This window comes from Anopheles ziemanni, chromosome 3 (genome assembly GCF_943734765.1).
Source record: "Anopheles ziemanni chromosome 3, idAnoZiCoDA_A2_x.2, whole genome shotgun sequence".
Lineage (NCBI taxonomy): Eukaryota > Metazoa > Arthropoda > Insecta > Diptera > Culicidae > Anopheles > Anopheles ziemanni.
The window spans coordinates 46,476,489-46,502,317 of NC_080706.1; the positions used below are offsets into that span (position 1 = coordinate 46,476,489).

Here is a 25,829-nt window from a genome sequence, read left to right on the forward strand (position 1 = left end):
CAAAAATATGCAAAATATGTCATTGAAATTTGCGAGGGACTAATAGGTGTTTAAGTCACGCCTGGCAAACTTAAACAAAACTCATTTATCATAGAGAAGTCCTGTCGGGATTAGATTAATTTTGGATAAATACATTAATTGAGTAATAGAGTTTCAGATTCATGAATTTGAATTACTCTTTGCTTTGACATAGAGATTCCTATGTCTTTAAATAAGAGATACCTGAAACCTAAAGATTTATGATTGATTGAGAACAAATCTATGGAGCATAAAAAGTCACTGAAATGGGAAGAGTAGATCTCCTTTTTTGTTTTCTTTTGTCGTATAGCCAAACCCATCTAAGATCATTGAAGAATCATAAAAAATCGTCAAAATTTCGTTGCGACTCATGAAAGTTTCGAAGGATTCATCAATGATTTCAAATTTCAATTCTGATTCTCAAATATTTATCAATCAATTTGAATGAACCCTCGGTGAAAGATTCATACGAAGGAATTTCGCGAAAAGATTCTTAATTGAAATGTTTTTTTAGCTTATTTACAAACTCCATGATGGTGAAATACTCTCAAACAGGCATCAATTGAATACAAATAATGAATAACTTTATGTTTATATTGGAATTATACATAGTTTCGCTCAAGTTAAACGAATGGAAAATGAATGTGTAATGAAGGACGTTTTATGCACAAAGTCAGTTAACTCTAACATTAGTATTGCTCCATTTGTACCACATAGTATGATATTTCAAACACTTTCAGTTTCTAACTCAGCTCGTCCTTAAAAGTAATTCAATTCAATCGCCTTCTTGACTCGGTAGACCCGCCTGCCGTACTCCTCACCCTGCCCTCTATTTCCGATTTCAATTTGACCCATCGATTCGTCACATTCCCCACGTTCGCCACTGCAGCATGACGGTGGCGTACTAAGACGTCGCCATAAAAATGCGTCACGCATCGAATGACGGATGGTTGGTGGTGAAGATTTACGCAGAACGCGCCTGAAGATCCACGCTGGCGTATTTGTTTTTCTCCTTGTTGCTTCGGTTGTAGAACGAATAAAAATCCAAGCATTCATGCTCGACGCGGCCATCGTGTCATGAGAGCGTCCCGGGGAGCACGGTCAGGTCAAAGGAGAAAGCGACAAGAAGAAAACAGCGGGAAAAATCGTTGCTCCATACTGCACACCATCCAGCGCCGGAGCTGTCTTCTGCAGGCATTTTGGGTTGGCCCTGAGGGGTCGGCAAAACGGTGCTGGAGTGCGCAATGGCTGTCCGGTACAGAAGCGGCGGGTCAGTCGGATCAGAGCAGCGACGGCACTCAAACAACAACCCTCAAGAAGAACTGTTTCAACAGCGACCCACAGCACGGATGGACGTCCGCAGGTCCGCGCCGGGCGTTGTACGTGTGCCATGAAATGTTTACGTAAGGACCACCGCTCTGGTCGTGCGATGTATGCGGGACTTCAATTAATCTTAATCATTTTTAATTGATTGCATCTGTGGTGGTGTGTTGGCCGACACAGCAGAACGCCACCGTGGTCCACCAGTGCAAGTACACGATGTACGTTCTTTGACGGTCACTTGGTCGACTGTGTATGACCGGTTTTCCACCACCACTACCGGAGTGTGGGATGTGATCTCTTCATGTGGCCTGAAAGGCAAAAAACGAGAATAAAATAAGCGACTATAAACATAGCCTGCCGTAGTAGCATTATTTCTTTCTCCATGAAGCGTAGCGAACTGCTGGGAAGCAGTCGACGGACATAGCTGACCGGTCTCTTGACCGAACGAGTGAGTGATATGCAAAGCGCCATTTTGTCCGAGAAGCGCTCGTTCGTGGGGGTTTCCATCGCCGTTTCATTAGTTTCAGTGCCGCCGGCCAAAGGCACTTGTTCTTTAACAGTAACCAAACAACATTCGGCACACTGTGCACTCGTTTAGATCCACTGTTACTAAATGATTTCAAGGAACTGTGACAAACAGTGTATATGAGTTTATAATTCGACGAAGCGTGTCGAATTTTTAGCATTTTGGAAAACATCTTTTTTCAAGATATCTTTATCTTTATAGATGCACAAGCTGACCCAACGAACTTCGCCTCGTCCCATATTAACAATACGCTTATATTGGAATAACCAAGTATTGAAACTCAAGGGGGGCTTTATAGATTCGGTGCATGAAGATGTCGACACATAACAATAACAGATCCATCTTTAAGTCGCGGCATATCCGACAAATCCAAAGAATGTTTTAAAAAAAATTCCAGTTTTTCCATTTTTTTGTTCAAAAGCGATGTGAAACATCTTCGGCGATGTCATTTTTATACGTATCTCACAATCAACGGGACTTTTTATGGCTTCATCGAAATAATCTTTCTATTAAGTATAGACACTTTAGCCCTCTCCTTCAATGCCAAAAAACGCCATATCCCATCAGGCGACGTACTTGCAAACTTGTTTGATAGATTTCCCTGAACTTAAATACTCAAAATTCATAAGTGTTTAGCAAGAAAGCTCTTTCTGTCACTCAACAAAATACATTCAACGTCTATCTGAACCAAATACACGTGATCTAGGCGATCGCTTGTTGATTATCCGAGATGAAATTATTCGATGATCCGCGAATTCGGACTAATTATTTGTCTCAATTGTAATCGGTATGGGTAAGAAGGAAAAAATCCCAGAACTTCTTTAAGATTGGCCAAGCGGTTTTCTTAGTTTAAAATATACATCGTATATTTGGTTTGATTTTATGGAAAATGCAATTTTCACAAATCTTTACATTATCCGGCTTTTCCTTAGACAATATTAAAGTTGTCTTTTTTTAAACCTTCCATGAATAAAAACTAACAAATAATCAAATTACATCGTCAAGATTTGCTCAGCCGATTTTGAGTTTTAGCGTTAAAAACAAACAAACACTCATTTTTATAAGTTTCAATTTTTTAATGGAAAAAAGCATTTTTCAAGTTTTCTGGGTTTCTGGCTTTTCTTAAGGATTTTTCTAACTTGTATTGTTTTTATTGGGCTAAAAGAAACAAATCATCAGAAGACTTTGTTGGGATGAGTTCAAGCATACTCGTCAGAGAAGGTTATTTTTTTTATATGGAAAAAAGCCGTTTTTACTGAATTTTCCCATTTTCCGGCTTTTCCTTGGGAATTTTCAAATTCTCTTTTTTCCAAACCTTCCTTGGGTAAAAAGGAACAAATCATACGAAGACGTCATCAAGATTGGTCCAGCCGATTTTGAGTTTTAGCATCACGAACATACAAACATTCATTTTTATAGATATAGAGATTTGGTGTTCCACTGGTAATTGGAAGAAGCACGAGTATACTATTTAATGCATAACATATTACATTCAAGTTTACTCTGTTTTATACAATGTTTAAAGGATTCCATTTCAAATAGTAGCTACAAATTTAACAATCTTTAAGCTATTTGCACGTGAGAATAATAAAAAAAACTTGTTTTAGCTACAACTAAAATTAAATGGAATGCATGCAGTGAAAGAATTAATTTCATTATCATTTTTCAAGATCTAATTTAACAGTTAATTCTTATAGTTTTCTTCTGTGATGATTTTCATTTCCTAAATGTAGATTCTTCGAAAGTTAAATGTACTCTTTCATACTAAGTTTACAAAATTTCAAGTAATGCATTAAATTTGCAAGATGGTCCACGAATTAGTTTAGTTTAGTTTTACTCTTGAGGTTCTTGCAAAAGGTAGAGAAACGTTGTAATTTTTAAAAATTATAAAAGATTAATGTTAACCAAGATTTACCGTGCTTAAAAAACATATTGTGTAATTGATTTTTTTTTTGATAATTCGCTTTAATTTGAGCTCGGCGTTCAGTTTAATTTTAATATTAACCTTTTTAAACACTATCTTTCATGTTTATCTACCTTCCTTTGCACTAAATATTGACTACCGTAGGAGCTATTATTTTATATTGCCCACATTACCGACAGAGCAATGGAAAGCAAATTCTACCAACCTCCCGCTGGCCTTCCGGGAAGAGTTATGGTTATTATCACTTTGGGTAATGATTATGGAGTACAAAGTCGTATCGTAAAGCATCGACTTGCCTTCGATTTTCAGTGGGCCAGTTACATTTGGTCGTTTTATTGCGATTTCAGCCCGGAAGGGGTTTTCCGGAAGGATAGACGCTTGCCGGCGTGTCCGTAGGTTCCAGTCTTCCATGTCGGGTAGATAAAAATAGCTCCTGTCTGAGCACAGGACAGACCAGCGGTACGAGGACCACTATTAGTGCCAACAGGAATCAATGAAATATTTTTTGCTCCTATCCGTAATTTCCTTACTTACCCGTGAAAAACCGCCGAACTGACCAACAGAACGCGTAAAAGACGCTTTATGCGGTCCGTTACATTCGCCTCCCGCGCGAACAACCGAGCGAAACCGGGCGATTGCCGGCGGCCCAAACTGGATGGTTCATTGGTCCGAGATGAAATTTAATCACGGTTCGCCGGTAATTCTTTTTATTAATGCATTTCGTTTGGGGGTGCACAAAGTTTCCCACGCCCGGGCTCGAATTTTCTGATCAAGGGAAAGCGCGCAGCTAAACGAAAACATGAAAAAAAACAGTTCAATGAGATCAAAAAACTTCTGCCCGTGCGATCAAATCGAACCAAATATGGCCGGGAATGCCCCTGCAGGGTGATTACCGGAAAAATACGCTCATTCAATTACGTCTGTGTGCGGGTTATTGAGCGGTCAGCTTTCCACGGGAAGCGCCGGATCATAAATGTATGAAAAAGCGCAACCAAAATTTTACGCCACCAAGGTGGTGCAAGGTGCAACTTAAATTTTGCAAATGCAATAAATATAGGCGAGCACTGGGAGAACGCCATCCTAGAGCGCGGAGTGCATGGCAGAGAACGAGAGAAAGACCAGCTTCAGATAGCACCGTCGAACACAACACAACGACAACTGGCCAATACTGCGGAAAATGTGCGAAACAGCACAACTCCCTCCATTAATAAAGATTAGAAAGTAAATTTATTATCATTTTTATCAGTTTACCTATATTAAATTCCCCGACCGGTGTCAACGATTCGCCGACGGTCCGGCCCGAAAGCACCTCTCGTCTATCGTAGGTCCCGGTGGACGGTTGGCGGCTTACCTTTACCGACACCGGATCCTCTTCCCATGCTGTCCGTTCGACTCCATCCTCATTCTTAGGCTAGTTCGGAAGAAGTTTAACATTTACTCCGGTCGGCCCAGCGGTCGGCTCGGGGAAAATAACAAAAAAGGGAAAAAGAAAGGTAAAATAAACTAATACCTCTAGCAGCTTCCATTTGCTGCCCGTCTTTACAGTGACTTTCTGGCAAGTATTGACCCGGTCCTAGCTCCTCTACAATCGGTTACCTCTCGGCAGCCTGCAAGCGCTCTCCTTATGTGCTGAGACTGCGGTCCTCCTGCGATGCGAAGGATCATCTTTGGCACACTGGGCAAGGTTCGAGTTTGTGGGGAGACGCGTTTTTTGCCATTTTTGGATGCAATCTTGTTTTGATGCAAATCCGCATGATTGTGATATATTTTTAAACCATTATGTAGAAATGATCGAGTAGTGGAGTTTAACCTTTTAAATGGATAAGAAAATCAGTTTTTTAAGAATTGCATTTATCAACATTCCTGTTGTTTCCCCATGATAAGTTTAAGAAAGAAAAAAAAAGAATTCGTAAATAATATTCGATTGTATAAAAACATTGCGCACGTTATTAATTATTCGCTCAAATTCATTGTTTTTCCCATCTGCAGCGAACTATAAGGCGACTGTGTCCCCATCGTCAGGCTCGTGGCCCCATCGCGAGTAGAGACGATGAAGATTTTTAATGACACCGGCAGATGACCTTGGAGACTTTGGTGAGTCGCCATGTTTGGCCAAACCCCCACGGGACGGACGTCAGGCGAGGGATGAATTTTAATATTCATAATTTGTGTTAATGGCATAAGCACGAAGGGCTGGTCACGGTCGCGTTTCGACGGTCGCCAACAGTTCGGCCAGCGTGGCGCAGTATTTAGTCATCGCGATGGGCAATGGGCGTTTAATTTCTGTCTTCCCCCCGATGCGGTTCGGTATGAGCGGACGCTCCCGGAGGGGTTCCTGGTTTGATGAAAAAAAAAAAAGAAACGTTACCACCTTATCGCACCAGAGTGATTCCCAAAGCAATGTCTTCCTCGCTGTCGCTGTCGGTTTGGGGCCGGTTACCTCGAACGGTGTCCCATTGGTGGCACCCGTCGGAGGGTTATATTTTCTTCGCCGAGGTTGACCCGTGACCGACCGGGACAATAAAACTTTTCCAATCACCAGAACAGCGCACCAGATTACCGAACCCCGGCCCCCATCGGTCATCGGGAAGGAATTGGTGTGATTGAGGGGTAAAGTTTTTCCCGTGGTCGGAAGTTTTTCGTCGCGAGATCTGTGGCGTTTCGATCGTTGGCGGAATTTGAAGCCAAATTCTATTGATTGTGCTAGTTGATTTCCTGTTTGTTCTAAGGATCCACAATATCGATTCGGAATTTCGGGTAGAAGTTTTGCGTGCCCGCCATCCGTAAGTCATCGTGCGGTGCTATTCTTTTGGCATACCGCGACGAAAGCAGGTTCTTATCTAAGGCCCGCCAGCCGAGCAGGTGTTCGGGGGCCGACGGAACGGTTAAGCGATCTTATCGGTGCTCCCAGCTGGGCTTGTTATCGCCCGAATCGAACGTGTCACGGTAGCGATGTGTTTAATCAAGTCTACGGTTCCTAATCTCCTAGAGCCAACCTTCGAGACGCCTGCAACGAGCCTCCTGCTGGGAATGTATTTTATTTGTTTATATATATGTGTGTGTATGTGCATGCTGGCAGGCGCGAGTTTTTACCTCCTGCTCCGCCGTCTAATCACAAACCATTTCGAATTGGAAGAACTTTTCCGCGCCAGATAAAAGTTTTACGCCCCCGAGTGGCCAATCGTTTCCTACCTGGAACAACAAGCCTTAGGTCGAGCCACCCGGCGAGCAAACATCGAGAAATCGAATGCGACGATCGGTGTTTTTTTTTTTTTATTTTCTCTCTCAGGAGGTAATCTTATCGCCGTTTGGTGCGATATCCGCTCGTCGGCGGGGAATGTTTTGGCGGAAATCTTATCGACTTAATCGAGCAGCCCCGTTAGCGCTCCTACCTATCTTCATCTTGTGTTTCCTTTTTTTACCGCCACCGAAACTGTATAAAAGATGGTTCGAACGTCTTGGGACGGTTTCAGTGAAGTGGTACCAGTTCGATTCAGTGTTAGTGTTACAGAGAAACTTTAGCTGCAAAATGCGCATCCTTTCGGTCACTGCGCTCGGACTCGCCTGTGTCCTGGCGTTCGCCGGCGTGCAGGGTATCAGTGTGCTGGAGGAGGAGGAGTAAGTTTCTAAAGTTCTTGATTCAAGTCTGTGCAATCGTGGATTTTTTTTAACAATTGAAGGGGGTCAACGAAATGTTGTAGTATTTTACCCGGAAACTATGGTGTGAACATTCGGATGCCTGATTGTAAGTTTTTCTTAAGAAGAGTTTTATTAATTGGTAGATTTGGAGTCAGCTTCATCGAAACGATTTTTAAAATAAACTAAACAAAAACAAACTAGACGCTAACAAATTAGCAATTTGGTTTTCAAAAGCTTCTATAAAACCTGCTAGAAATATTTAATAAAGCAGGTATGTTTATTTTTATAGGTAAGCTTAAAATCTTCGTATTTCAGTAAAACTACAAAGATGTTTGTTAAGAACAAAGTGTTTCGCATCATTTTTGGAACCTACTGGTATATCGAGTTAAAATAACGATTCTCGCAACAGATACAAACATATTGTTATGATCGTAGTCTTTCTTTTTCGGAATAAAAACAATAAATAATAATAATAATTACAGTCTTCACAACCTATGACATTGTTTTTATTGTGCTTATGAAAAACAAATGGTGTAATGGTATTGGTTTTCAATACCAACATTTATTAATTTTTTTTTTTGTGAAGGTATAAAGATTAATTAAAAACATTTTTCAAAAGCTCTCTTATAAATTGTGCTAGCCTTGTAATCGTTGCACCTGCTTGTTGAACAACGTACTTTGATAAATTAAATCGATAAGATAGCATAGATGATCCTTTGTTCCGTGGAGGTGAATATCAGCCGAGCCAGATTACGACCCAGTACCCTTGCGACGGACGCGAGGGTAATCTGAGGAACGGCGTTACGGCGTAACTCCGGGCAATCGGCCATTCTTTACCCCTTTTCGGGTGCCTGTCAGGTAGTTACAGGCCTGTCCGTACTTTGGCTTGTTTTCAATCATCAACTAACTGATAACCTATCACCAGAGCGACCGTGTCCGTGTAGGTCCCGTTAGCAGAAAAGCTTCTCGATCAGGGTACCCAGGGATGAAATCAAATGTTCATTACTCTGGGAATTTTCAATATCGGTAAAGATACCCGATATCGGGTGTGTAGTTATAACGTTCGACGGATGATGCCTTCCGATTTGATGCGAAATGAATCGTTTCGAAAAATATGCAGGCACAACGTGAGCTTGTTTTTCGTTTGGATTTTTCTTTCACAATTCAACTACCAACAATTTTCAACTATCCCTCCTACCAATTTTGTGAGCAAGCGTTCTGATTTACGATGCTCGCCAGGGAACAATTGAGTGTTTTTTTTACCTGTGCATAGAAGCATCGTCCTCTCCTGGTATTAGTTTTTCCATTCCTTCCTGTGGTTCATGTTGCACTGGTTGTTATGGTTGCCTGCTAGTCGAAGGGTTTGTGAGATAAAAGAGAAAATTGCTCCGATAATGACGACAACGGTCGTTTGAGTAGCGTTCAACTAGCGAGCTTGAGGTGGATCAACTTTTGCACGACACTTGATGCTTTTCGGGAGCTTTTGGAAGCCTTAGAAGATATACCCCGGTGTGCAGCGGATGGGAGAGATTGTTCGCAAAAGCATTGAAAATAGTTCACAAAATTTTCCGCCTGGTAGATCGTTTAACCAGGTGCATCCAAGTGTTAGCAATAACCCCCGATCTTCACTTCGTACCAGGCAGCGCAACACCGCTCTGTCGGCCAACATGAACAACTACATCGACGTGGTGATGATCCAGGTCGGCCCCTGGATGAACCAGCATCTCGTCCCAATGTCGCTACCGGACGTGGTGGAAGGATTCGAGCACGTGAGTAAAGCGTTCCCACTCGAGAGTGATCAGTTTTTGAGAAAAACTAGAATCTCACTCATTCACCATCTCTGATTTCCATTCCTACCCTTTTCCCGGTTGTCGAACAATTTGAACTGACTTCGCTTATTGTGTGCATCTGACTGGAGCAGCGCCCCATCCTGATCACCTACCATGGCGAGCTGGCCCTCACGAACGGCGTGTTCCACACGATCCACAGCGTCGGTCGCAACGGAAACGCCATGATGCACTACGACCGCCAATTACTGCGCGTTACCGTCGGTGCCAACATTCGCCAGCTGGGCGTAAGTATTCCGCGGGCGAAAGGGAATGGGGGGACCCGGGAGGGAAAACTTTTCGGCGTATGAAGTATTTTGCTCACGCAATCGACGGAAGATTGGGAAAGTTTGCTGCCATCTTGGCAACAAATGAGCAGCGAAGGGTGGCCAGTGTCGTCAGTCGGTGCCAATTTTCTGCAGCCGTGAACCAATCGTTCAAGCGTTGTATTTTTTTTAATAAAAATACATTCTTTTAATCATCTGAAAGTTGGGTTGGGTATACGATTCAGCAATACAAGAAATGTTAGGTATTTTAATTTGATTTGTAACTGACCGTGCGTACAATCTACATCATGTAAAGAACGACTTAAGATATCTAACTCATGGATTATAAATAGCTAAAGGTTTATTTCTATTGCCAAAGGAAAAGTGAAGTGAATAAGAGCTTTTTCTTCGGTCTTAAGTCTTTTTTAAATGTGTTTCGGTATATCAAACCATTACCAATGTTAGACAATCATGATCTAATGCAAGCGCACTAACGTTGATAAGCGATGTGCTTAACAATTGTCTAAAAGATCTATGTTTTTAAAGGTGTAATTTTTTATTTATTTATCTACTTTTCTCTATAAATTTAATTTTCGTTATTAGATACACTTTTCGTATTTGCTGTTGGAATGCAGAAAACTCTATTTATTAGCATTTCCTTAGACTCCATTTTTCAATTGGAATTTGAAAATGTTCATCATACGGCTCTTTCTCTGTTTGACTGTATTTTTTCATTTAAATCTCAGTGTTTGGGTAGGCGTCAGATGTTTGTGGTTTAATTTTTCCACCAGACCGTTTTCCATTTCATCAAATCAAATACAGATAGTTGGTTGGGCACGAATCATTTTGTTTTAATTATTTCTAAGAGAATGAATTCTTTATCCAAAACCCAATGCCACCACGGTGGCCCTTAGGGAAGCAACCAGCGTAGAAATTGCACCCAAAATCGGGTACTTCATAAACTCCCGGCTCCTCCTACTGCTATCTCCGTACATCAGTGGGGCGTAAAATAAGTTTCAATAATATTATCTCCTACTTGGTGGATTTGTCCCGCTGCCCGCGTTCGTTAGGGCATGGTGTTCAGATGAATTATTCAAAAAGCGGGAAATTATTCTTTGTCCTTGCGTTCCCTGTCTCTGTTTCGCTCGCACGGAAAGCACCCTACGAAAGCTCCCAATCAAAAGTCACGAGATTTATCAAAACGACTAGCGAAGGAGCGGTCGGCCTTACCCAGAACCCGTTCACGTCGAAGACGACGAAAGTCCCGCGGGCTCCACGGTTGTTGTGGTAGTTGTATGTTTGTGTGGTCGTGTGGATCCGTTCTCCACTGTTCTATCCCGTTCATCTCCCCTTTGGGGTCGGGTGCAAACGGTTTCTCTTCCGAAACGTGATTTATTCAACACGCCAGTTCACCGGAACTGGAAGTCGCGAGGCAAAACGTGTGGAGTCACCCTTACTTCGGCTGCGACGGACGAAGATGCGCTCGCGCCATGTCGAGTCCAATGACTTTCCCCCGCCCCTCCCTGAACGGAGAAATCCTTTTCGCTCCGCGAGTCTGTGAGAAGCGTACACATTTTGATGTGTTTTTATGTGCCCGTTCCTCCGTTTTTCCGGTGGTTAAAATTTTCCACCGACACAAATACCGCTTGTCTCCCCACGGCTGGAGATATTTTTCACCACCGATGCCAAAAGCTGTCGGACGGATTTGTCTAAATTTATCATTTTAACGACCCTCACCGGAGACACGGTGGGTGCGTGCGTGCGTGCGTGCGTGCGTGCAGGCGTGTGTGACGCAAGTAAAAACACATATTTTGGGGTACGGGTGTGTGGGATGATATCTTATGCCCATCTTCAGAGAACGACTGAACACAGGTACGGTACGATTTGTGCTCCGAAATCACCGTTTTCGTACGCCTCCCGGGAAAAACCTGGCACACTGTAAAGCGGTACGCCATTTCATCAAGTACACACAAACCCGGGAAGCGGGAACGTACCAGTTCGGGGAAAGACAATTCCCATCCAATCCTTCCGTACCCGGCTGTTGCCAGACTCGGTGTCGTGTGATTAAACAATGCTTGAAAATTTATTACCACCGATATGCGATACCGTGAACCAGTCACATTTAATTTGCTTCTCATCGTTTATTTATTTATTTATTTCTCAAAAAAAAAAACACTCTCCAAAAAGTAAAACCGTTTCCCCGTTACACGCTGGGAAATCAGAAACGGAGCGAAAAAGTATATTTTTACCTTAATTTCGCTGGAAGAAAGCATCAGCGGGAGAGATGTGTTTGAAAAAGAAACCCGAATGGGGAAGCATCGCGGAAAGCCAAAAAACGAGTTGGAGTTTCCCCAAACCATGTTACCATCACACAGGTGCGGACGGCAACCGGTGGTGGTGGTGGCACAAAACGCCAAAATGCCATTAAAAGCTGATCCACGGTGACGAAGTGGAGTCGCCCTGCAGAAGGGCAGACAGTATTTGCAAGCCGTGAAAACTCATCTACTTTGTGTGGCGAAAGATTTCCCACCCAGGATGGTGAATTACGTATTCCGGGGCGGGCATTTCCCAGGCCGCGGGAAATGGACAGAACGATGGTCCCGGGTGCGTCCGGGAGCAGTATGTCTCGGCCTCGGTGGCACTCACTGTGTTGCGGTGTTTATTATGCCACGAGTTCGGTTAACCGAGCTCCCGGGGCCGGGAAGCTGGAGCGATTTTTCCGGACGGATTTTATTTTGCTTTTATGAACGTAGATCTTTCCCGGTGAATGTGTGCCTGCCCTCCGCTTGCCCTGGGTCATCTTTTCAGTTAGGCCGCCCAAGGTGAGCTTCGGGCGCTGGGGAGGTGTTATTGTTATTTTTTTCTTCTGATGCTTTCTTCTCGTTCACACCGGAAAAGTGTTAAGACCTACGGAGGTGGGGGAGCAGAAGCATTAAGGAGCTTTCCGATGGAAAAGTTTTGCGCGAGCTGTGGTGCGAGTTTTGGGGGGGAAATTCTTGCCGAACTTGATTTGGGTTTACCTTATTTCTTTATGCTATATGCCCTTTTGGCTCCCGGTTGTTCGCTAACATTGCGCTTCGTTTTTCTTGCACGGCTGTACGGCGTGAAAAATAATCCAGTTCACCTATGACTACTCGGCGCACATTATGGATCTCGGCCCATCCGGGTTCGTCGACGTGGACGTGGCCACGATGACTTTCACCAGCGAGTTCATCATCGACCTGAAGGATTTCTACATCTTTATGCAGGACTTCCGTTTCACCAACATGGGGTAAGTTTGTTCCTTTGATCCCGTAGCGTCAAGTTTCTCCTAAGCCAGCGCGGTTGTGTTCTCGTTGGAGATTTCTCACGCATCCGCATTTTCCTTCCCCCACCATCTGTTGCTTCGTGTCGTCCTTGTGTGTATGTGTGAAACGCTGTGTGCGAGTACTCTGCATACTTCGGGACGGAAGGGCAAAGAGAAGGGCGCTTAATTATGAGTGAAAAGTTTATCTTAACTTCGGCACAGTTGGTAAGAGGGTCGCACGCATTCCATATCCATTGCAATTGGATAGAAGATCCATGTCAGTGAAAAGTTTCGAGTGCTAGTCGTTTAAATGCAAGAGCGATTGACACGGCTATGAATTGATGGAGTAAAGTTATCTGGAAGCTTAAATGTTTATTTTGTTTGGCGCGCCAGTTTCAAACATCGTTAAGCTTATTAATAAAAAAAATTTAACGCATGAAAAGTTATTTTATTTGTGAATTTTTTCAATTCAAACGCGTTGATGAGTTTTCCTTCAAGAATTCCTTCTGTCGTCAGTTTGGTTTTAGAATGTTCTAATCTTCTAGTGGCCAATGATACTTGTTTTCAAAAGCATGATTACTCCAAAAACGTCTGAATCAAGCATAAAACAGCGATTCATGAATTCAATTGTACACGGGACAAATGCTCTCTGGTATGACTGCAATAAGCTGTAACGGCCGTCCAGGTCTTGTGTAGGCAAAACATTTCATCTTTCACATTTTGCTAGGCCTTTATGCTAGGTGCGTCGGTTGTGATTGCAAAGGAAAGCGCTGTTCTAACATTTTGCTTTTCATCCATTTCCTTGTGTATGGCTTGGAATGGGAAATCTTTTGCGAACCACAACCATTTCCATGGCAACGAACAAGATGCCGCGGCTAGGAAATGTGAAGGAAAAATCGCGTTTGCGTCATCGTGATAGAAAATGGCGTGCGCTTTATATTTTTTTCTTCAGCAAACGCAAACGCGTGGCCATTTCATATGATTGTCTGACGAAAGTCATTTCACCCGGGAGATCACATAAGAATAAAAAGATATTTCTTAAGTGTAACGCGTTTGTTTCTGAACAATATTGAAGGGAAAAAAATCTTTATTGCTTAGGTTATGGTTTTACATTTTGGATTGCTCTCGTCTATTGATTTTTTAAAGTTATTTGGCGAAACCCGAACTAGATATGGAAGTGATTTTCAAAAGTGGGAGATCCAAAAACACGTGTCAAAAGTATTTGGTGTCTAAAGCAAAAAGTTTATATTCAAATCCGATTAACTAACTCGGAAGGTTATTTTTGAGCGCGAGAAAGAAGCTGTGATGTATCCGTCTAAGGACAAAACAAAAACAAGAAAATAAATTGAAATGGTTTGAAAACAAAAAACTGGAAAAAAAATCAACTCATCGTAACCCACAGTTTTTGCATAAATTGTACCCAAATGGCTTACTGACTAAGCAATGAACGTGATCGCCCTTACTTGGAAAAACCTATATTGTTCAATAATGCTATTATTTATTCGTGTGGGAGCTTTTGCCTCAACGGAACAAAGGCCGGCTGAACTTGTTTTAGTACTAAAGTAAAAAAAAACAATCCCCTTACCATGCTCTGGGATGGATAAGAATGTTCCTTCCACTTTACATTTGCTAGAACGCACATTCAACAGGGAATCAATGAATAAATAAACACCGCCCTGTTAAGATAAGATTACATGTACGGGTTTGTTATAACACTCAACATGGAAATGTAGAGGGAGGCAGGGTTCGATAAGGCGAGAGGGGGTAGGGGACGTATTTTCCTTCGTCCAATTTTTGCTTCAATTCTCGGAGGAAAAATGTTGCCGATCACAATCGGGGGCAATCAAATTATTGTAATTTTTAACGTCATCCATGGCTCGAAACATTCCACCGACACTACCATTGCGTAGAATGTTGCGAAAAATACTCGTCATTCGGTTTGATGTGTCGCTTTCGGGATGGGGTGAATGACTCGAAACGCATTCCGGAAAATTGGAATACACGCGCAAAAAACCCGGCACACGCGGACGCGCAGCGTCGTTAAGCGAAATGGCTGACCATTATTTGATGCGATTTGCATTACTCTTACTTTTTCCGCCTACCGTTCAATCAGCGCTTCATTCATGGACTATGGACGGCGTTTATTTCGTGCCGAAACAAATTGATTAATCGCAGCGCTATTGCCCAACACGGACAGGCGATCTATAATGGTTGCCATATGTGAATCCTGTAGAAAGCTTTCCGCTTCATGATCGAATTAATGGTTTTACGGAGAACCGGCGATTTAAAGCGTCGACTATTGGCGTAATCGTTTCACACGAGCAGATACGTTAATCGTGCGCATTTAAAGGGCTATTGTTTTTAAAGCGTTTGTCTCAGTGATAAGCAGCGTTTCCCTGTGGTCGTGTGGGATTAAACAGTGTACAATTGCATGTGCAACATCATGATTCCGATAGAATTCCACGAGGAGGAAGCCTTTGAAAGGAGATCTTTATGCCGGGGAAAATATTATAATTTTTCCATGGCACAGTTCCCGTTTTTTTGCTGCCTTTTGATCAATTACCTTTATAATTTTCACGCGTTTATTGATTCATTTTCCAGCCGTAAACCACACCGATAATTCACGCGCTTGCCAATGACGCCGGCGCAACAAAATGCCCGCCAATGTGCTGCGGTCAATTGCTTCGGACAGTCATTATGTGTGGCGTTAAAGTGTCCCTGCCGAGTGTTCTGCTTATTCACGGACACACCATGGATTCGAAGTGTGAAACGTAGGGTGATTTTGTTGAAGCTTATAATACCAATAATACGCGTTGGTGTGTGCACCTCGGTGCACACAAAATACACACTCACACACACAGATGGCATTGTTCTTCCTGTTTGATTGTCCAATGGATGGTTTTATGTGACAGATTGGATAGAAATTATTGGTGTGAAGTGTCCTGTAAAGAACTCCTAGCGCATGGCAACTGTTATCGTATCCGAATCGATGCCAACGAGCTGGGAAAGCCTAGTCGAGCGAAATGAGTAGTGTTCTTTGACGCGATCGGTTTCTATTTCGTCAAGTTGACCATTGAGGTGGAAGTATGTTAAAGTTCCATTCCGATTTGTGATCAAGTATTTGGATAATATATTCGACCATCGCCGAAGTGTCGTTCGTAAGCGCGATATGGTCTGAAGATAGCACGTTTATATGAAAGTTTCCCCAAAGTTCACCACGTTTCGTCATTATCACGAATCTGTTCCGCTTTGTACAGTGTCCAACGCTGCCGTTGAACGACGCAGTGGATATCATCTCCAAAGTTTATTTTATTGTTCAGTTTATTTACTTTTCATTGCTCCTGGGAGTGTTGTTTGAGCATTTTAAATGAGCTTGCTATTTTCATGCTATTTTTCATCAACTTTCAGCGAAAAGGGAAGGAAAAGGATGCAAAGGGACAACTTTTTCCCACACTGTTGAACGATTGGACCAAAGTTGTTGTATGAAACAACGATAGAGCTGTTTTTTGTGTTGTTTTGTGCAATACATGTCCTTCTATCGCCCACGGTTGCAAGAGGCCTGAATAAGTTGTGATGAGATAAAAGAGAGAAAACCTACAGCAGTCGACGGTGTCGACCGGAAGGAGAACCATTCGGGTGTCACACATGTCGGTCGAAAGATGCCGAAGAACGATAAAACCGTCGGAGTGTGGCTCAAATGGGAATCGTAAAGAACAAATCATCGTTTCAATCGCTCGCTTAACATTTTGTTACTCCGTTCATCATATTGAAACCGTTGTCAGGGGTCGATTTTATCGGAGTAGCGAAAGAAGTGTTTTGTTTGTGGAACGATTGTTTTATTCTCGTTTTCGATAACCAATGTCGTTGAACGGTCTTGAGGTGTCTTTTGATGTTATTCATGTATTTATTCTATGTTTGTTTATCATTTCTGAATTGCACAATGTATAATAATCTATATAAGAAAATATAATATTATTTTAGAGATTTTCTTTTCACTCCATTTTCAACTTTGTAATTTAAACTTCGAAACAGCAGAGAACGACCACCATTAACTACTTATCCTTATGGGAAACAATTTCAGCAACCTGAGCATTCGCTTCCGAGGTAATATCCTCGTGGACTGGCTGGCCAACATCTTCGTGAACGTCATCACGACCATCTTCCGCAACACGATCACGAACATCGTCTCGAACGGTGTACGCGATTTCCTCCAGGCCACTCTGGATGATATGAACAGTCGGCTGCAGGGTCGTGCAATCACCGAGCAGGAGGCTGCCGTTCTGGTTGAGCAGCTGCGGAAAATGCTCACCCACTAGACTTCCGGCGCACCATCCGGGGAAATCCCATTTCCAGCGGTGGCAAAAATTTCTTCGGCCTTGTAATGTTTTATGATTGACATTTTCTTTTCACTAGAACGTAATAAAAGAGTTGCAGTGCGGTCGTTTTTTCCGAAAAAACTTTTGCTAAAGCGTTTTCTTACTAGCGGCGAATGGTGAAATTATGAAAATAGTGATTTCAATCGCTACACTTTGTATTTTTCGAATTTGATATGATTACCACCACAGATGATTATCATCATCTCGTCATTAACGATGCATTTTTATTTTATTTACCATAAATTAAATACTGGACCGTTTAAACCCGAAAATTTTTTGTTGCAATATCTTGTTTTTATGTGGTTTGGGAGAGTAAAAGAGCAATTGCAAAAATGCATGAATGGAGAATTCGAGTTTTCCCAATGTTAATCGTCAAGAAAGATAAAGCTTTTCGATTGTGTAAAGTACGAGTAGAATATAATTCCAATTTATGTCTCATTACCTACAATATTCACACAGCAAAGAAGGACTGGCGAAAACGAAACAATCCACAATTTACCTTTTTACACAGAATGTTGACAAACCGAAGGACGCGAAATCTGCGAATGGAAAACTGCGTTGATAGTCTTTTTCTGCTCTTGGGCTTTGAAAGGCTGTACCCACGCGACGAAATTACACCGCTTATCCACAGTATGTGGAGTGTACGCCCGGGAGAGTATGCAACACGCAACGCATCGTTGCATCTTCCGACTGTGTTGTTGGGTCCGGAAATTCCGTTCGATTTGGGAGTGGTATTAACCGATGCATCCGTTTCTCGAGCGCTAATTGCATCCGACGGTGGAAAGGGTTAAAAATGTCATCAAGAAAATAATAAAAAAAAATGGGAATGTAATAAAAACACGGCATGTTTATTAAAATAATTTATTTACAGGTTCGGTTGTTTGTTGGGTGTGTTACGTTTTTGTTTGTTTGTTTCCCCTTTTTACTCCACACACGGTTGTAGGAATGGCAGTAACGAATTGGGATTTCTTTGTTCCAGTGCCTCGCTACCATCGTCAAATGGAGGAAAATATACTTTTGGCAAATAAATAAACTTAACTATCGCTCCTGTGCCCTGGATCAGAACCACTAACCAGCCATATCCGGACGGCGGGTTCATGGGTATTTTCTTAAATCTCATCTAACAAACTTAGTTTAGCTATGGGTTCTTACACATCTTTCACTTCTTTACATTATCACTCCTTTTATGTTATCGAGGGTGATACTTTTCTAAATTGTCTAATTTTGCATTCATTTACAGATTTCGCCTTTAACGCTTCGTTAACGCGTTTTCCCATTTGTTGTATTCCAGCTGGATAATTTTCTCTCTCATAAATGAAATGAATAATTTGGTGTATGAATGTGTTCAGATCTGTACACCACATTGGCTTCGGTTTTGTTATTCACTCGTTCAACACATTCCAACTTTTTCGTAACTAACAGGTATAATATGTGTTTCAAAAATTCGAATTAAATTATTTTCACTAAAATTTTTGCATGTGGATGGCCGGAAACTTAGCTCGAAAAGGTTTGCAAGTCAATTTTTCGCCCTATTTCTGGAGCATTAACTTTAATAATTTTTGATAGCAAAAATCCGGCCGACAGTTGGAACAACATGGGGATGGAATTTTTATTTACTTGTTCCATCATCGCCACACCGGCGTCCATCGGCGTCGTCACCAGAATACCCTGATTACCAATTCAAAGTTCGGCCTAAAGCCGACCGGTGTCGGATGGGAATGGCAAAAACACACACACCACATGCCCGTCCGCTCACTGACAGACAGCTGTCAGACTAGATTCGAGGTTCGTTGGCTGATTGGATGGATGAGCTTTACAGAGTGGGTGTGTTTGTTTTTACTTTTTCTACTAGAAGTTTCGGTTTCGTTTACTGTTGTTTTATTCTTCCTTTTTCGGGAAATCTTTTTGGGACCCGTCACATGGTATCATCTAGTTGAAGAGACTTTTTTACACTGTAACCGAGAATGGCTCCAAGGATGTGTCGTCGAGCCCGTACATGATCCGGAGGGGAGATCTATGAGAACTACATTCGTCGGACTTTCAAATCCTACCCAACTTACTTTTCGTCTTACTGGTAAAAAAGATCTTTGCTTCAGGAGAAAAACGAGAAGGTCGAAATAGACCAACTCCAACCATCCACTCACCGGTTGAACTATCAATAATGCATTGCTCTCCACATTTTCCTTCCCCAGTCGGTTCATCGTACATTCATCGAATTTTCCTATAAATTTTCCTACATTTGGCTCTCCAATCGCCCCCGGGCGCTTCGGAGGAATTTCTTTTTACACAGCGACACACCATCAACCGAGCCACTCCTTCGATTGCATCGCTTTGCGATGCGTATCATGCGGGTAGATGGATGAAAATCAATACGCTTTCAATCAACAAGGTTTCTGTTATTCCCTGTGAGTCGCTTATGCGATTTTAATTAACAACTTTAAATTGCACACAACATTTGTATCTGATATTCCGATGCATCTGGTCGGGGCTGGGATTTTGTTTTGCGATTTTTAATGCCAACGAACCCTTCCTCGCTTCCGTTAGGGTTTCTTCCCTAACCCCAGCGGTGTACGAAGTGGTATTAAATTTCGAAAACCTTTTGGCGTGTTGCACACTGGAGGGGTTTTTACATATGCTTACCGTTACTTCATAACAGGGTTCGGTTTACATCATCCATCTTGGTGACCAGTTCCGATGCGATGATCGTTGAATACCCGAAATCCGAGTAACTAACCCATGTCTTTGTATTTCTTCCTTTGTTCACGTTCTATCTCCTAGATTGGCCGCTATACTATAGACTTACGATATAAAATACGAACAATATGGATACAACATGATGGTCACCGTTCCATCCGGGAAAATTGTTCTCCCAGAGAATCAAATGTACTGCCCCCCACCGGATGCCCCTAGAAGGTATGCAATCGCAACGCAAACCACACGTTCCGACAAGTACCGACCAAGGAAGGACACAGAGGGACACCGTAAAAAGAAGGTCTTTTGGGGCAATGTGGATTTAGCAGTGTCCTCAAGTTGTGCCTTCGTTCGTGTTTTTTCTTCTTTTTCTCGTTTATTGTTTGCCTTGCATTAAACTTCCCTCCCGGTGGCTAATCAGTGGTTCGGCGAGTTTGTTTGCTGCGCGATTCGACGCGCCTCATCAGCACACAGCACGCCCACCCGGTGCCAGGGTGGGGGTGGGGGTGAGGAGGTCACGCTTTGGCGAAAGAAGTTTAATTAGCTTTCACAAACTTGCCTTCACAGATAGACGAGATCCAGGTCCGGCATCCCGGTGGACAGGATTTGGCGCTCCTCCTCGGCGTCTTTCTCCTGCATCGCGGAGATGGCGGCGGCCGTGGTGATGACGTTGGCGGTGGTGCGTTGCTTCCTTAGCAGGATGATGCTGTAGTTCTAGAAACAGTACGTTCGATTGGGCGGACACATGACGATGGTATCCTCCAGCTCGGTGATCGTCGGTTCCTTGTTCTTCAGGATGGACTGAGGTTGCAGCTGCTGTTGGTGCTGCTGGGTGACGCTGGTGGACGACTGCGATGGGTGATGGTGCTGGTGCTGCTGTTGCTGCGTCGACTGGCCCGAACCCGCGCCGGCACTGTCCGCTGGGCGGCCGGACGATGCGAGCAGGGCCGACGGCGGCGGCACCGGATGTCATCCGTAGTAGTACTGCGCGTTGGTCGCTCCTCTACTGAGACTGCGGGGCGTGTTGCCGTCGTGGTCGCTCGATAACCGGCGCAGCGTTTGCGTCCCGATGACGGAGCCACCGCTGAGAAACCCGGGCGGCAGCTGTTGCGTTGCCTGGTGTGGCCTCGGTAGCGTCGTCATGGCAGCAAGCGGCGTCCGAATGGCACCTGTTGGTGTAAAACGGACAAAAACATAACACCTTTATTGAGGCTTTCCCTGGAGAGAACCGGAATGCGCCCGGCCAAATGAGCTCAGAATTGACGTCAATTCAGTTCTCGCACCGGCGTCAGCTGTCTTCGCATCTATTCCATCGGCAACACCTGGCGAATCACCAACTCCCAAATTGACCGGTGACGTTTGTTTATTTATCGCGCGTTCCCAAGGCGGGCGAATTCGCTCAACCGAGAGTAGAAAATTAACATCAACAAAATGCAAAGTTTACAGGTTTTCCCCCTGGAGCTTCGAGGGGTATTTTCCACGCCTCGGAAATCCTCGCTCGCGGGAGTTGGAAGAATGTTATCTTTACCCATTCCTGCCTCGATGTTTCCTTCCCAATTTCGTCCCCATCTTCGCTTGCCACAAGGGACCATCAGCCACCGTTCTCAAGACGACCCGGTGCAACACGGAACGGATTGCGCCTGGAGATGGTAAAATTTGTGTTCCTTCAGTTTGGAGCAAAAAGCTAAAGTTATTACGACAGCTATGCCTATGAGTTTGTGTGTGTGTGAATATTAGGCGCGAATTTCGACTAATTAAAGTATCATGCCCTGGTGCGTCGCGGTGGCCTGTAGAGTATTCGGATAATGGTTTATTTAATGTAGGAGTTTTTGGGTGGTGGGATTTTTAGCCGGAAAAACATGACAACTTCCGGGACGCTAAGCTAATTATATACTCTCGCCCCAGCCCGACGGGCGCAACTGATGCTCGCTCCGGACGTTTTCCTTGCCCTGCGGGGGGTTTGGATGAGTTAAATTATTGTTTTAAGCTTACGATGAACCATTAAAGTCGAGAACAGGATATTTCAAGAAGGCTGGAAAATAAACATACCAGCATGGAATATGGCTTACTTTAAAAAGCACCCCGATTTGTTGCTTTAATATGCCGTGGGAGAAAATCGCTCGATCCGGTTTAAGGGGAAAAGTTTATCAATATAATTTGCGGGAGTGTTTCAGAACCGGTTATTCTCACCATGTTTGTGGTATATACTGAGTTCATAATGTATTTACGGGTAATGAAATAAACTAAACTTGTATGCCTATAGTGTACATACATTGGTTCAAATGTGTTGCATATCCGAGAAGGATATAGAAGCTAATTTTATTTACATTTTGTTATTGAACAAAACAAGCACTTTTCTTGAACAAACTACAGATTGAGTGCTGATTTGACAATGTATTTACTTTTCTACCACTTAATGTCGTAACACAACCACTTCGGCCATCTAACAATTTAGAAATGGTGAAAATTTTCTCAGAACCCAACAAAGCATAAAATTAAGCCCTTTGAAACACTCTTTGTAGCCGAAGTAGATAGTTTGTGTTTGAACAACAAATGGTTTTAGAACTTTCTCGTGGATAAGCTGGTGCTTGGCTTTGCATTCGAGAGGGTAAACCGCTCGCAGCGGAACCTAGTAGGAAACAAAGTGGCACTACTTACCTATGCTGGAGCCCAGCTGCGAAGGCATGATGTTGATCGGGCCGCTCAGGTAGCCCGGTGGCTGCGAGGTGCTCATGATGGCCCCCATCGAGCAGGGCGGTACGAGCATCGTCGTGGACGTGTGGGAAATGTTCGACGGGCCAAGGTTTCCGTACGGACCCGGCGAAGGTGTGTAGTGTCCGTAGCTCTAGTTTGTTGTTGTCGTCGTCGTTGTGAGGTTTGCCGTGGGAGCGTGAAAAGTGGAGCACAGAAAATAGTTCATTGCAAACGGGTTCCTTCACAAGCATACGGTGACTCGTTCCGACGCTACTTACATCACTGCGCGATACGCTCGGCACCGGGAGCGGCGTCTGCAGGTCGATATCGGCATCGATTTCCGAGATGTCGTCGGTGAAGCCGTTCGGCAGCGTCGTTTCGCCCTTGTTAGCGGTCTGGAATTTATCGTCTCCATCCGGTGCTCCCGTTCGGCGCCTCTGCACCACCAACCGGCCGATCACGATCGACACGCAGAGCAGTATGGCCACCGTCACCGCCACGATAAGGTAGAGATAGAATTTCTCCTGATTTTCTGCATCGTTGCACGCGATTCGTTACCGTGTGCGAAAGCGAATGAAGACGTGAAAAACGGAGAGGAAAAGCGAAGAAATTAGTATCAATGCAGCGCGTTGGAAATGGCTTAAAAAGAGCTTTTCGTATCAGGATATTTTTTTATCGATTTTTATGCCTTTTAGAAAATCAGGGAACAGTTGAGCCAGGTTGATTTCAATGAAACATGATAGATACGTTTGTGTCTTTTTTGCAGAGCAAAACAAAAATCACATAATCTATTTATGTTGGCTAAAGCCTCTCGAAAAATTCCATTTATATATTTATTAATGAATTAAAAAACCCAACCAGGTTGCCAACCACTGATTACAACTTTCGAGCCACTGCCAGCCAAACCGGCGATTTACTGTTACCGTTTATTTATTGAACCATTAAATCAAATTAACTGCACAACACGTAGAGGCTGTTTATGCTCGATGGTAGACATTTACCGCGCCCATTCTAACGGGGCCACAAGGGAAAAGGAACCTTTTTTCGATTACTTGGGGGAACTAATGAACGACTTTTATGTTCTGAATTTTCCAAGTGTGAACAAATTCAGTCTAATTGGTTTCCGGCAGGAAGTTGGCGTACTTTGGCTGTGAAAACGTTATGCTTGAACATAACCGGAAGGTCTGTCAATAATTTACACATAAATAAAGACCAAACATATGTAGCTGTTGCCATTCTTGTAGCTTCTGCCAGATAAGCACATTTTTTAAACTAAAACCAAATGAAGTTATACTGACTGATTAACTTCACAGGTCAAAAGTAACCTGTGCACGTATTACAATGCGTCTTTTTAAATTTGCTTTGAAAAATGCATAGGAAAAACGCAGTTTACTTACGCCTGAAAAACTGCCCTATTTCCCACCAAGCATCCAGGAAGGCATTATCGCTCCGTTCATCCAGCGTTTTCTCATGCGTGTCGTGCGGATTGCCTACCTCGTAGGCGCTACCGAGTTTGTCGGTAGACGTAATATTCCTGCCTTTGGACGGGCCTGGTTTTGGAATCAACTTGGAATCCTCTAACAGCCGCTGGGCCGCGTCTTTAGGGGCAACCGGAAGAAGCAATTTTGTGCCCGTCAAAGTGCCGATCGATGACTGATTGCTTGGTACATTACGCGATTCCACGAACGCGTCCATGTTACGCTGGTTAGATACGTCGGTACGGTTACCGTAGCGAATGGTACGGTTAGAGTCCATCGGACTTCCTATCGCGTAGGGTGCATTTTTGTGGAAGGATTAGATGAAGTTTTAGTTCATAGTCCATAAGACCGTGCTGACTTCTGCGCGTTGGTGCGTGACACATAAGTGATCGATATAAAAGCGTGAAAATGAAGCGTGGATATGTTCAAAAGCACCATATTACAAACTTTTATAGCAGTGAATACAGTAAGAAATATACATAATGTGTGATTTTTTTTCGAAAACATTGTAATATTCTGAACTGTATGCTTTCAGATTTTGACGCTACAGCCCATGTTGAGTTTTTTAAACAATTTGAAGAATATTCACCAGGGAAAAAATCTCTTACTTGCTGCTCACGTACCTCGTTAAATTTACCTCGATTTCATTACAGACTAAAAGTTTTTAAGAAGTTAAATTTACATCAGGTGTTGATTGAGCCGTCTAAGGAATGCGTTTGCTAATTGATAAAAAAAATACGAATTACCCGCGTACAAAATACTTAGCTAAAAGTTTTTGTTATTCATAAGGTGCACATAATTTGCATACGGTACGAGAAAGAAGTAAAACGAGTATTGCAATGCAAATTTGAATTAGCACCGAACAAACAAAACCATCCCAAGCTGGGAAATAATCACCAGAAGTTGCATAGATTGTTTTTTGTGGCACGTGCCGAGAAGGTCAATTGCAAACGGGTTGTACCGGAAAGGTGTCATGGAAAAACACACTTGAAAAAAGCACAAACCCGCTGTGCAAAGTAACGTTACCTCGTTCTGACTGACTTTATGCTTACAAGATGTTTCTACGACACTACAACAACAAGGAATAAGCGCAAGGATTTTTAAAAATTAATTTTCTTCAGCAGCATCAAGATACTGTTCCGAGAATTGGTTCGCAGGTGCTCGTGAACCGAAGAGTTGGACCACATTTTGACTATTCCTGAGTCCACGCTCGTAAATCTTCCACACTGGCCACAGTTAGGTGGTACCGATTTTCTATGTTAGACGATTCATCTTCACCGAAAGTTTGTGGTACTGCCGCGAGATGCTGGAGATGGAAACAGTTAGCAGAGTACATAACGGAATTACGTAACCTGTCACGTAGTACGTCTTCAAATTAGCCCGGATTTTCCAACCTGTGCGAACGAAGCGCGCGAAGACCGTTGCATCTCGTCACACGATACCGGGACTAATTGGTTTACGCTCCGCCTGGGCACGGCTGTTTCAGAAGCATGTTAATTTACTGCCCTGGAGAATGTTAGAGTACCGGAAAGCGCGTACATACGGAAACAAAAACATCATTGTTGCGCAAACGTGAAGAAGTGTTCGTATTTTCCTCTGAATATGAACAAATACAATGATATCATGAACAAATATAATGATTGGTGTGGCAATATTGAAAACAAGTTTCCTTAAAAATATCTATAAAAATACGTCAACATATTTGAAGGTTGTGTGGCTATAAAATTAATCAATACTTATTAACAATACACATTTGGCATTTTTTTTTTCAACATTTTTAAC

The 25,829-nt window shown here is 43.0% G+C and overlaps 2 protein-coding genes across 2 annotated transcripts in view; one reads left to right on the plus strand and one right to left on the minus strand.

Annotated features, from left to right (window-relative positions):
• Positions 1-7,320: 7,320 nt before the first annotated feature.
• On the plus strand, positions 7,321-17,124 carry LOC131284876 (mite allergen Der f 7-like). The gene is made up of 5 exons (XM_058313735.1): positions 7,321-7,409; positions 9,070-9,199; positions 9,352-9,504; positions 12,642-12,793; positions 16,890-17,124. The coding sequence occupies exons 1-5, from the start codon at positions 7,321-7,323 to the stop codon at positions 17,122-17,124; spliced, it is 759 nt and encodes a 252-aa protein (XP_058169718.1).
• Positions 17,125-20,844: 3,720 nt separating this feature from the next.
• The window catches only part of LOC131287974 (protein eva-1-like), a 75,924-nt gene continuing 70,939 nt past the window's right edge, over positions 20,845-25,829 (minus strand). Inside the window, exons 8-10 of the mRNA XM_058317069.1 lie at positions 22,848-23,101; positions 22,534-22,720; positions 20,845-21,044 (exon numbers count right to left, since the gene is read on the minus strand). Of these exons, the coding sequence (XP_058173052.1) occupies positions 20,845-21,044; positions 22,534-22,720; positions 22,848-23,101 (641 nt within the window). The remainder of the gene's footprint in view (positions 21,045-22,533; positions 22,721-22,847; positions 23,102-25,829) is intronic.